A 12,418-nucleotide genomic window follows, 5' to 3' on the forward strand; every position below is an offset into this window, starting at 1 on the left:
GGCATGCTAAGAACCAGGAAGAATGGTTCTAGCTGCTTTGGAGTATCTCTTGGCCCAGTACAAGCGCAGATTACTGTTTGGGAACAGTAAATCACTTGCCTTGCACCAAGTGGTACACTCAAAGCAGTAACAATATTTCTTCCTGCTTCTGAGTGCCTTCCGGTTTTCAGCAACCTCAGTGAAAGCCCAACCTTTTGGTTATGTGTGCGTGTGAAAATAAACCGTATCTCATACTGGACAGGTGACACTGCATAACACCCAGTGCCATCACTTTCCTCAGAGGAAGAGAAAGAGAAGTTCACTCACCTTGTATTGGGCTGGGTAAATACTAAGTGTATCCAAAAGCAGCAAGAAAGATGTGTGAATCTCCTTTGCTGCCTTCTGTTCTTGGGCTACACTGAATTCTCACATCTTCTGAATACATCCCATCCAAACACAAGCCAGAGAAGGATATTTTCCTTCCATCCACGCAGACAGAAATAAAAACCCCTCCCACTCCAAGTTTGAGAGCAGAGGGATTTTTGTCATGAAAGGGTGGGATATAAATTCTCTTAAATGTATAAAATTAAAACATGATATTGTGCTTCATGCTCATACATAAACCCAGCACTCTAGAAAAAGGCACTTCCTTATTAACAACAAACACATTTAGGTCTAAAGTTATACTATGGAACATTTAAACAGTCTTTCCCCAGTGTCAACTTAAGAAACTGCAGACACATGCAAATAAAAACATATAATCAAACATTGTACTGATTGTACTGAAGTATTGTTTAGTTAAGTCATAAAGACATTACAATTTTACATTTCCCCCTAAAACCAACTCTGAACAGCAGCAAATACCTACCCAAAGATTGTTTTCATAATAAAAGGCATCTAGAAGTTTGACAATGTTAGGGTGATCACAGGATGCTAGGATATCAATTTCAACCATGTAGTCTTCAAGTTCTTCCTCAGATTTAGTATCAATTACTTTTGCAGCAGCCAGCACATTTGTTTCTTTGTTCTGAGCCTGCAAGACATTGAAGCAAAATTTGTCAGTTAATTTACTCATCCAAATTACAGAGATTTTATATAGCTTTATGAGCATTTCCCCATCTTCAGAGGACTTTATAAATAAGTACAAACATGTAACATATCTATAATTTATCACCCGCTCCCTAATTCTTTCACTGCCTCATTTTCTCCTTCCTTTCCCCTTCTATTGCTCCTGGGCCCTTTGGGGACTGGGAAAAGTTGACTCCTTTCTCCTATGCTAGAGCACCTGCCTCTGGTATGAAGGCTACAACAGGAAGGGGAAAGAAGTAAACACTGGAGAGCTTTCTAAATAACACTGCATACTCCCTATGCCTTTCACATCTGAATACGGAGGAATGTTCTTGTTCCTGGTTAATCCTAGGCCCAGCCCTACTGAGAAAAAAACACCGAGTATGAAAGCAGTGACCACATCATACGTAATACTTAGGATACCAAATACACCTTAGGACACCATAGCTTGAAGAGTTTTATATATATCCACAAGTAAAATGGTACACACAGTGAAGGCAAGACTCTGAATGTGTGTGATGCTCTGTATCATTGACGAACACATACACTATGCCAAATATAGAAGTAAATACTCTTAGTCCAAGAAACAAGCCAACAAGTTGTGAGGATGTAACCAGGAGGAAAGCCACCAATAAAACAAGGAGATATTAACTCCTCAGGGTTTTTTTTTTGGGGGGGGTGGCATTGCAAGCATGGTGACAATATCATGGGCGGGACTGAATGTAGCTTTCAGTGTGCATTTTGTGGGCTGTGGCACTCTTGTTGGTTTTAGCTGTTTTCATGGTTATTAAATGACTCTACTGTTTTGAGTGCCATTTCCATATCAACCACCACAACATTAACAATGGACTACCCAGTTTATTTATTGTTGTTCTTTCACTTCCTCTGAAACATGGCTACTTACAATCCACTAAGTTGTGCTTACAAAACCAGCAATAACCTGAAGCAGTTTGGTTTCCTTTCATCTCAAGTACTAATTTGCCTATCAAGGGCATGAAGCCATGGGGTCCCAGAATTCCTTTTTGAATGATTCACTTACATACACTTGGTGTTGTGGTTGGTTGTGGTTGTTGTTGGTGGTTGTGGTGGTGGTGGTTGTTTATTTCTACCACACCTTTTGGCCAAAAGGCCCTCAAAGCGGCTTACAAAAAACCCCACAAATATAAAAATACATCAATAAAAACAATACAATTTACAAAAAGCAGCAGTTACAACTTCCAATAAAATACACTAACAAATCACAAAGCGAAAATCAGAAGGGTAGCAGTGAACTTTGACTAAGTGCTCCTTGCGGTCTTTGCTGCTCTTAAATTTCTCTGGACAGCTCTCCAGCAGGCACTGGTACATGTTGTGCCTCTCTGCCATAACCTGAAAGAGGGAGTCATGCCACTCCAGAAGGTGAAGCTCTAGTAGATGGGAGGAAATTCCCATAAAATTTGATGGCTGCCTCAGATTTCCACACGATGTAGGTGGAGGCATGACTGCTGGGCAGATGTTGGCCCTTCCTCTGCTGGAGCCACCTCCTCGAGAGCTCTCATAGTCGAAGTGGAAGCTGCCCGAGGGTGACACATCCAGTGGGATGCTGGTCGTTGAGAGCGAGAAGGCGCCCTGCAGCATCCCCCCCCCACCGGCCGGGCGTAGCAAAGCACACGAGGAAAAGGCCACCAAGCATTCTGCCAAAGGGCTGCCCATTGCCTTGGCCCGGGGAGCACAGACCAAGTTCTCCATATACACATATTCCATGTTCCATATACACAGACATGGCAAATATGGGTAGGATAGTAATGCAGGATTATGCACATGTATTTGGAACAATGCTCCACTGACCTCAACAGGACATACTCTGAGCAAATCAAACAGGATTGGGCTGAAACAGCAGGATTTGCAAAGCTTTGAAGAAGAAAACCCTTTTTATCAGTTCAGCACCATGTTACTGTTTAAGAAAAAATAAGAGAAAAAATTAGACTGGAAAGCAGGTGGTGCTCCGCTGAGGCTGAACTTATCTATGCTGATAAAGAGCTAGAAGAGGAAGTCTTAGCACATACATATATCTTCCAACCCTTTCCCCAATCTTTGTATATATATGTACTGAGTGTGATGCAATGGTATTCTGCTGTTTGTATTGTCTTGTTTGTTACTGTGAACACTTACATATTTTAAAACAAATAAACTCATGTCTGGTTAAGAACATTATCTTCCTCACATTTTCAGTATTTCCATGGCCTTATTCGTATTATTTATCTAAGTCAAAATGAAACATGCCCCATTTTTACCTTCTAAAGGTGTACATTTGCAAGATCTGTCAAAATGGTAGCAACTGATGCAGAGGGACAGATATAGTAGCATTACATTAAGCCCCCTGTGGCAGGAAGATGCTCTCTGCAGAGAGGCATGAATGACTTATTATGCAAGAAGAAAAGCTGAAGGCTCACTGGTCATTGTGCAGATAACACAGCTGAAAAGGATCAACTCTTCATCTGATAACAATCATGTTAAGACCTCCAGAGGATCTGCTCAGAACACCCCCATCCCTCTGAAATAAGGTGGGTGGCAAGTGGCTACTAAGGATAAGGTCTTTCCAGTAGTGGCATCTTGCCTCTGAAACTTTATTTTCTTGCCCATTCATCTGGCCCCCTTTTTCTGGTCTTCAGAGGTCCACTGAAGAAGTTGAATTTTCATCAACACATTTAATGGGATTTGGTTTTTCTGCCATTTTGGAATTGGGGACACTGCTGCTGCTGCTTTTACTTCAATGTTTAATGGTTATTTTAATTTTTTTGCGGTTGTATGACCAATATTTGTGTGACCATATTGGTGATTTAATTTTGTGGAGGAGATGCCTCAGAATCCATGGTTCAGAGATGGTATAAAAATGAATGAAAAACATCTCAGCTGACTTCTAATAATGTTTATTAAATGTGGTTTGTTGCCAAATCATTCAAGATTTTGAGTGGGCCTTCTTAAATAATTGCAAATGCTTGTTGTGTGAGCGAATGACATACTCCCCATGCAGCTTCAAGGATCTCTTGGAAAAGGAAGTGATGTACCTCACTGCAAATTGACAGACTACCCTACTCATATCACCTTTGTGTGACTGTGATATATAACCAAGATTTTGCTTTTGTAGGCTAGGACCAGTATTTTTTGAGACTTTTAGCTTCCCTAGTACCTGAGCCAGACTTCATGTCATACCACTGGCATGCACCAGGGACAGTGAATCTTTTTTCTATCAAAGGGCATTGACCAACAGCAAAAATAAATAAATAAATAATAGATAACCAAATACAAGTATTTATTAAATTATATGTTCTTAATGGTATTATAAATACCACAAATAAAAATATTGTAAACCCTAAGATGATATTGCTGGGTTGTTCCCATCTCCTAAAGCTCTGGCACTATCGGAAACATTAGCTATTCCTGGAGACAGAGGAAAGTGAAGACATACATCTGCCCTTTCTATCAAGGAATGTACACACATGTAATTAAAGATTTCCAACATTTTATGGAGTTGGTAGCACCAGTCACTGGGCTCTATGCAATCAAGTTGTTGCCTTTTTAGTAGAATTTATTTCTAGGTAAGATTGGTTAGGGGTATTGTTTGGGAGCCCAACCCTATCAACGTTTCTCCAGAAGTAATTCTATTGCATTCAAATGGGGCTTGCTCCCATGTAACTGTGTACAGGGACCCTTTATATTTATGCCACCCCTGGCCCTGAGCAGCCACTTTACTCATCATTGCAGTAGCAAAGAAATGTTCATGGACCAGATTAAATGAAGGGGTGCACATCCAGCTCTCAACCAAAGTCTCCCTATGCCTGTTCTATATAGACCACCTTCCTCCTCTTCAAATCTACTTTTGCCTAGTTAAGAAGCCAGTCTTAGTTTTATCAAACTACCCTGCCTTCTTCTTCTTTTCCATTATTAAGTGGAATTTACTGCAACAGTGTGAGAATGCCTCATTTAACTACTTAGAAGAAAGGCAGGCATATAAGCAAGGATGGAAAAATCCAAGTATTCCTCAGCTAGTTATAGAACTGGAATCCCCCCTCCAAAAAAAACCCTTCTCCCCTATAAATCAGCACATATAAAACCTCCAGCCTTAAGGGCCAGTATTATTTTTCTGAATATATAACATTACTTTCTGTGGAGTTGAACTGGCAGAGGCCTTCCAAGATCTCAGTCTTTCCACACTTCCTAAGATACTTTAAACTGGAGGTGTGTGGACTGAACTTGGAACTGTCCACATGTAAAGCATGTGCTATACTACAAAGAAATAATCTCTCCTTTTTAGAACCAAGCATTTGGAATGTTCTCAGCCCTTCCCATTTTGCAAAGTTATCAAGTACTCAGGAACGTGTATCAAATCAAGACTCTTGTACTTTAGAGGCTGAAAGATATGAATGGTATGGCTGTTTTCAGAGCCCAGTGCTGGTAGGCGCTACAAATCATCTTGGTGTTATGCCACAAGAGTGAATGTGTGCACAGATAATTGTGTAATAATTTGTAACAGCTCAGTAATCATCTACATTAAAGAATTATGGAGGTTAAGGGGTAATGGAAGTTGCAGAAAAACTCAACAACAGCTTATCAAATTAAACAGAACACTTTTCAGTAACAGGGCCTTTATTCAACAAGCAAAATACACAATTTTTATCTCTTCTATGAGATTGTTTCACAGAACTATGAAGCAGTAATTAATGTTAATATTAATGTGGAAGAAAATATTAGTAAAAAAATGACTGAGCTAACTTGTATTTATTTATTTATTTTTATTTATTTATTATTCGATTTATATCCTGCCCTTCCTCCCAGCAGGAGCCCAGGGCAGCAAACAGAAACGCTAAAAACACTTTAAAGCTTTTACAACTTCTGCAAGTATTTTTCACAACTTTTTATATTATAGTATTGTCGCTTCATTCCTCCCACATTGTCATTCTCAGTTTACCAGCAGGGGCCATCTAACATGCTTTCCTCATTATTGTGTTAACACAGTGATTCTCAAACAGTGAGCCCAGGCACACTAGTGAGCCTTAAGAGGTGGCTAGGTGTGCCTCAAATATTATGAAAGTATATTTTAAAAATGAGAAGAAACCCATTTGTATAGCGTAAGAAATAGTTTTCTATAGTTTATTTTTATTCATAGTTTAAAATATATTAATATATGTTTAATTTTGTACACAAAGTGCACCAGAAAATTTTTATATTTAACCATCATGGCGGCAGGAGTAACAGCTACGGGCGAGGGAGCTCCGCAACAAACAGCTTTTATGCAGTAATTTCTCCCTTGTTGGAGGTTACAATGCATTGGAACATACGGGGTAGCCTCCCCCCTCTTATGTCACCACCCTCGGACCCGACCTGGATGCCAGCTATCAGAAATACGATGTAAGACTTTCACCTACGCTGGGCCGCCACCACCACCGTTTCCTGGTTGCCGGATCGGAGCTGGGGATGAGCTGCGGCCCTTCGGCGAGCCTGGGGCTGCGGCCTTTATTTGGGAGACAGCGTGTTCGCCGCGGCAGTTTTTCTGTTGGCTGCTGGGGTTGGGGCGCGCCCCTGCGGCCTCCGTTGTCCTGCCATGCTGGCCTTGCTCGTTTCGCCTTGTGTCGGCCGCGTTTTGCCTCTCATCGCCTTTGCTTTTGGCTTCTCAGGGAGAACTTTCCTGTTGGTCGCGTCTTTGTGGGGCTTGTTTGTGCTGCCTCTCGCTGTTTGCTACGCTGGATGCTGAGAGTGAGAGGAGATGGCGCTTTCGGTTTCGCAAATAACGCACCTTGTGGACTATACGGGCCAGAAGCTTTACTGAACTTTACTGTAGTAACCTTTACCTGTTGTTTTAGTTTTATTGCTGTTTTGATGTTGTGATACTTATATATTATGACTTGGTACATCGCTCAGAGTGGCTCGGTTTCCAGCCAGATGGGCGATAAATAAATCGCAGAAATAAAAAAAATAAAAAATAAATGTTTTATAGTGCGCCGCGAACCAAAAATGTTTGAGAACCACAGTGTTAACAAATAGCAAAACTACATGACTAGCTTTCCAAGTACTACTTGCAAAAGAGGATTGCAATAACACTTATCATATACATTTATTACAGACTAAAGTAATGACAACAGAACATTTATGTAACTTTAAAGTTGACAATGAGGACATTGAACTTGTCAAGGATTATCAGTACCTTGGCACAGTCATTAACCAAAATGGAGACAATAGTCAAGAAATCAGAAGAAGGCTAGGACTGGGGAGGGCAGCTGTGAGAGAACTAGAAAAAGTCATCAAATGCAAAGATGTATCACTGAATACTAAAGTCAGGACCATTCAGACCATGGTATTCCCTATTTCTATGTATGGATGTGAAAGTTGGACAGCGAAAAAAGCAGGTAAGAGAAAAATAAACTCATTTGAAATGTGGTGTTGGAGGAGAGCTTTGCACATACCATGGACCATGAAAAAGACAAATAATTGGGTGTTAGAACAAATTAAACCAGAAGTCACTAGAAGCTAAAATGATGAAACTGAAGTTATCATAGTTTGGACACAATGAGAAGACATGATTCACTAGAAAAGACAATGCTGGGAAAAAGAGAAGGGAGTCGGAAAAGAGGAAGGCCAAACAAGAGATTGATTGTTTACATAAAGGAAGCCACAGACCTGAATTTACAAGATCTGAACAGGGTGGTTCATGACAGATGCGGTTGGAGGTCACTGATTCATAGCGTCGGCATAAGTCATAATCAACTTGAAGGCACATAAGAGTCATAATTCTTTCCACAGAATTAAAATCAACTTTAAAAATTGAGAAACAAAGGTTTATAAATACTTTTTAGAAGGAGAATCTAATGTGAAAATTTCATTAAAGTTTAATAAGTACCCAAGACTGTAATTTATAAAAAGTTACAAGATGTAGCATAGTTCATGGCACCAGTATGGTAAATATGCTAGTGTGGTTAGTTTTGACAATGCTTAATTATATGAAAGCAGCAGGGGAGAAAGAGGATGTCTAGATAGGATTCCCTCCCCTTACACCTGAAGTCGTTGCTACACTACCAACCTTTTTTAATCCATGAGCACATTTGGAATTTTGAGAGAGTCCTGTAAGCACACATTCCCCCCCCCCAGATCACTTCTCTTCCCAGAGAGACAGCACAGATGCAAACATTTTGTTTTTCCATTGGTTCTGGGTAAATGTCAGATTCAACAGAACTAAAATGGATCCTCTTGAATTTGCATTAATTCACATGGATTTTGTGTTTTAAAAAAAGCTGCAATCCTATAGTTATTTACCTGGGAGCAAACCGCTTTTAACTCAGTGGCACTTACTTCTGAGTAGATGTATATCAGATTGTACTGAAGGTACAGATTCCACAAGTGGAGGCATTTTGACATCCCACCCCTAAGCTTTTTGCCTTTGATATATCCTTTCAATTCTTTATCCCTGCTAGAAGCAGGTTTTCCATCACCTCTCAATTACATGGAAATAGCCTCTTCAATACTTCCACACAACACTTCTTTCTTCTGCTGCACTGGTTAGTATTACGATATCTGCCAAAGTTTTGGTAAATTGTACTATCAGTAATTGTGACAAGAGCCAGGCCAATACCCTTCCTGTAAACAGAGACTATTTATTCTTTCCTCTCAATCTTATCTCTTCAGCCTGCCATCACCCTAAAAATAACTTTTGTGTAAATATTACTGGCACTCATGACACTTTCACTCATCCTGACTTATTATATGTTATTTAACAACCAAAAGATGGAAGAAATCTGGGTGCATAATACAGTATTAGACTTTTCCCCAGATGGTATTCAGGCAACTTCAATTCAGCCACGATAGAACTGTGCATGCAGTTCCCAGAGCACTGCCCTTTTTCCAAAGCAACAGTACTACAAAACTATGCACATGACTCATTCTGGTTTCAGAGCCAGTAGCTCTAATGCTAGAAGGCACCCCACATACACACTCTTCTTTCACTGTGACACATTGCGTTAAAACATGACAGTGCTAGGGAAAATGAACATATTGCCCTTTGTCTTCCTCATGACTCTTATGAGCATGACCCTTTTAAAAGTTAGAATTAAGACAAATGAAGCTGCATGCCATTTCCAAAGCCTAGTCCAGTGCCAAGTATAATCCCCACAGCTAGAAATGAACCAAGATAGGATAGTTGTTGGTGGGGGTGGACTGAGAGGAAGAAGGAGCAAGTGAGTGACTTTTACTTCAGTACAGAACTGTGGAGGAACTTGTGACCTTCCAGAAGTTGCTGACTACGACTCAAATAATCCCTGACCATTGATCCTATTGTCTGGGACTGATGGGAGCTGAAGCCCAAGAACATCTGATGGCCAGAGTCACCCCACCCCTGCTTTAATAGAAACTATGATGGGCTCAGCTGAGAGCCGCTCATATAATATTTGGGGGAGGTATGGAGGAAAGGAACCCACCTGAAAAAGATTGGTATGGGGAAGAAATTACAACTGTTGCCTGGAGTTATTCCTAGTGGCTATATTTTTTTCCTCAAGGGTGATGCTCCTTGATGATGTAATATTATCCTGGTTTTAAGAAAAAACCCCGATGCAGCCAGGATCACTTCAGGGCATCAATGGCAAGTTTTGCACCCCAAAAACTTAATTATCTTTCCTTAAAAAATGGTCAAAATACTCCATGCTATTGCACAGATAGTGTGGAATTTTGGCTTCACACTAGTTATTATGCATCTGTTCACCACCAAAGGGAAGCCTAATAGTTGTTGACTATGTGTTGCCACAGTATTGCTTGCTCACTGTCTTCTCCCCTTGTCTATTAATTATGTAACAAAAACATGAGAATGCACACCCTGCCTAACTAAGTTTTATCTGGTCTCACTGCTGCTTGTCCTCCAGCAGCAACTTACCACAATTATATGTGCTCCAGTTACATCCCATTTAGATTAATACAGCATACTGTACACGGGGCTGTCTTTAATAAGTGCTTGCAAACAGCACTTGGTTCGAAATGAAGCATCAAGGTATCCAAACAGGATTGAGCAAAGACAGAGAAAAGGCATCTTGTCAACTTCAATACAACTGCAATAACTTAAGGGAAGCACAAGGGATTTTGACAGATGGGTGTGCCTACCTGCAATTCATGTGACATCATAATGACATTATGTGGTTGACAGGTGGGTGGTCTTGCCCACTTGTCAAATCTGGCCCATGAGGCAGATCCTGGAGCCAAAAAGGTCCCCCAGCCTGATATAATATAATCTTTGATTGGCAAACTGTTTTTTGTTTGTTTCTTTTAACTGATACTTTTACTATATCCTTTTATGTTTACGTTTTTACTAGCCATCTTTTACAAATCTTTTACACAAAGGCCAGATAAAAATCCCATAAAACAAACAGGGCAAAATCAACTACAGCATCTAACACAGTAACCCAACAAGGTGAATTAGTTAGCATCACTTTGTCGTAAGACCTGTGGACTCAAGCAGGCTTTCTAATTCTATGGATGAACTCCCATGACTAGAACTTACTATCAGTCAGTGAACACCTTTCTCAACAGGCCAATTCCCTTTGTAGTCTCACTTAAACAAAAAAACTAAACAGTACCTTCAAAAGGAAAATGTGGGGTCTAAGTGAGACAGTCAAATATTTTAAATACTATTCTGCAGTCTCTAATGCTGCAATTTGGGTCAAACACAAATGCACCACCTGTAATGAATCACTGCAAAGAGGCAACTGACATACATGTTTCCAAATAGCTCTTTATAAACAGTGCAAAACTTTTAATTGCCTAATATTACATTCTTGACATATGCATGGACATAACAGATTTAGTGCTAATTTACTTTTGCATGCTTACAATATACACAGAGCCAGACTCTTTAGTCCCCTGGCAGTGGATGTGGCCAGAGGGTACTTGCAGACAGCTCTGCTGCCCCAGAGGAACTGACCGCTGGAGTTTAGTATTATTTCTGGCAAGGAGGAGGACAGCAAACTCACTGTAGCTGCTCCATTACTGGCTTATCAGTTGGGGGCCGGCTGGTCTCACCTTGTTTCGATACACTTCCTGGGACGCAGAGGGCACAACCTCCCAGTGGCCTTTGGTCCCCTGGCCAACAGCAGAGCCAGAGTGCACAGCTCTGCAGTCTCAGGACAAATATCTTTAATGATGCCAGAAAATTAAAACACAAATAGCCAAGAACTCTACATAGTCACATATTATTGTTCACATATCATTGGCCATACTAGAATGCAACCTCACACTGTCTATTTCCATATGCAACCCAAGAGCAGCATTGCAATACAGTTGGTAGGATACAAACGTGCATACTTTGTGGATATTATATAGTGTAATTCAAAAAATGCCACAGAACCCTCCTTCTTAGAGACAATTTTTATCTGCTTTGTATCTTCTGCCACTTCCAACCCATATAGCAGTCACTGTCTACTGAATGGCCTATTCAAACTCTTTCTTCAGAAATAAAGATATGCCAATACAAAGCTTTTTATTCTGGAGAAAGGAAATGGCTGAAAATGTTGTAACCTGAGGCAAACATTTGCTACCATCCAATGTTCAGGCATGTAACATAATCACAGAGAGCAACTTTTGTTTTCATTATAATTGACTCCTTTAGAACACAATTAGTAGTCTCAGAGGACTATCCCTCCTTCTACCAATAAAAACATATACTGTACATAAATTTTACCATAATGAAAATTAGACATTTTTGTTCAGTTTAGCTTTGGAAATAGCAGCACACTGTGTAGATGACACTAAGCAACAATAAAATGAAAGAGATAATCAGATAAAATAAATAAAGCTTGTGAGAGTTTAGCTTTTATGATTAGCACAGCTGTTAGTTTTTATGATTATAATGGATTTAATACAGATTGTTACCTTGGTCAGCAGGACAAGCTTGAAATGACCAACTTGTCAAAAAAAAAGGGGTAGCTGCTACATTTGAAAACTGGGGTTTTGGAAAAGGGCCCACATATTTCAGTTAGTGAGTGACTTTGGGGTAGCAGTCCGAGTACCCTTCTCCCTAGTTCTAAAGGGCACAACTTTCAGCTTGGTTTGTGGGGTTTCATTTATTAGCTTTAACAAATTATATCAAAGTTTTGTACTTTTATTTCAGCTGTCGTTATTTTGAGAAGAAAACAGGCAAAATAAAAAAAAGAAGTAGCACAACATGTTGCTCAATGAATTAACCGAAACCCTGGGTCCATGTTTTGTTGCAATTCTCAAATACAGAAACAAACGTATTTGTTTCTTAGTATTTAACTAAGTCCTACTCAGAGAAGATCCATTGAAATCAATGAACCTAAGTTGTCCTGTCTATTAACTTCAATTCTGAATAGGATTAGCACTGAATACCATCCAAATACCA

At 40.0% G+C, this 12,418-nt stretch overlaps 1 protein-coding gene across 2 annotated transcripts in view; it reads right to left on the reverse strand.

Annotated features, from left to right (window-relative positions):
- The window catches only part of SLK (STE20 like kinase), a 64,173-nt gene that overhangs the window by 45,380 nt on the left and 6,375 nt on the right, over positions 1-12,418 (reverse strand). For both annotated transcript variants that reach the window (XM_061636080.1, XM_061636081.1), the window contains exon 3: positions 848-1,012. In XM_061636080.1, coding sequence (XP_061492064.1) covers positions 848-1,012 — 165 coding nt within the window. The remainder of the gene's footprint in view (positions 1-847; positions 1,013-12,418) is intronic.

This window comes from Rhineura floridana, chromosome 7 (assembly GCF_030035675.1).
Source record: "Rhineura floridana isolate rRhiFlo1 chromosome 7, rRhiFlo1.hap2, whole genome shotgun sequence".
Classification (NCBI taxonomy): domain Eukaryota; kingdom Metazoa; phylum Chordata; class Lepidosauria; order Squamata; family Rhineuridae; genus Rhineura; species Rhineura floridana.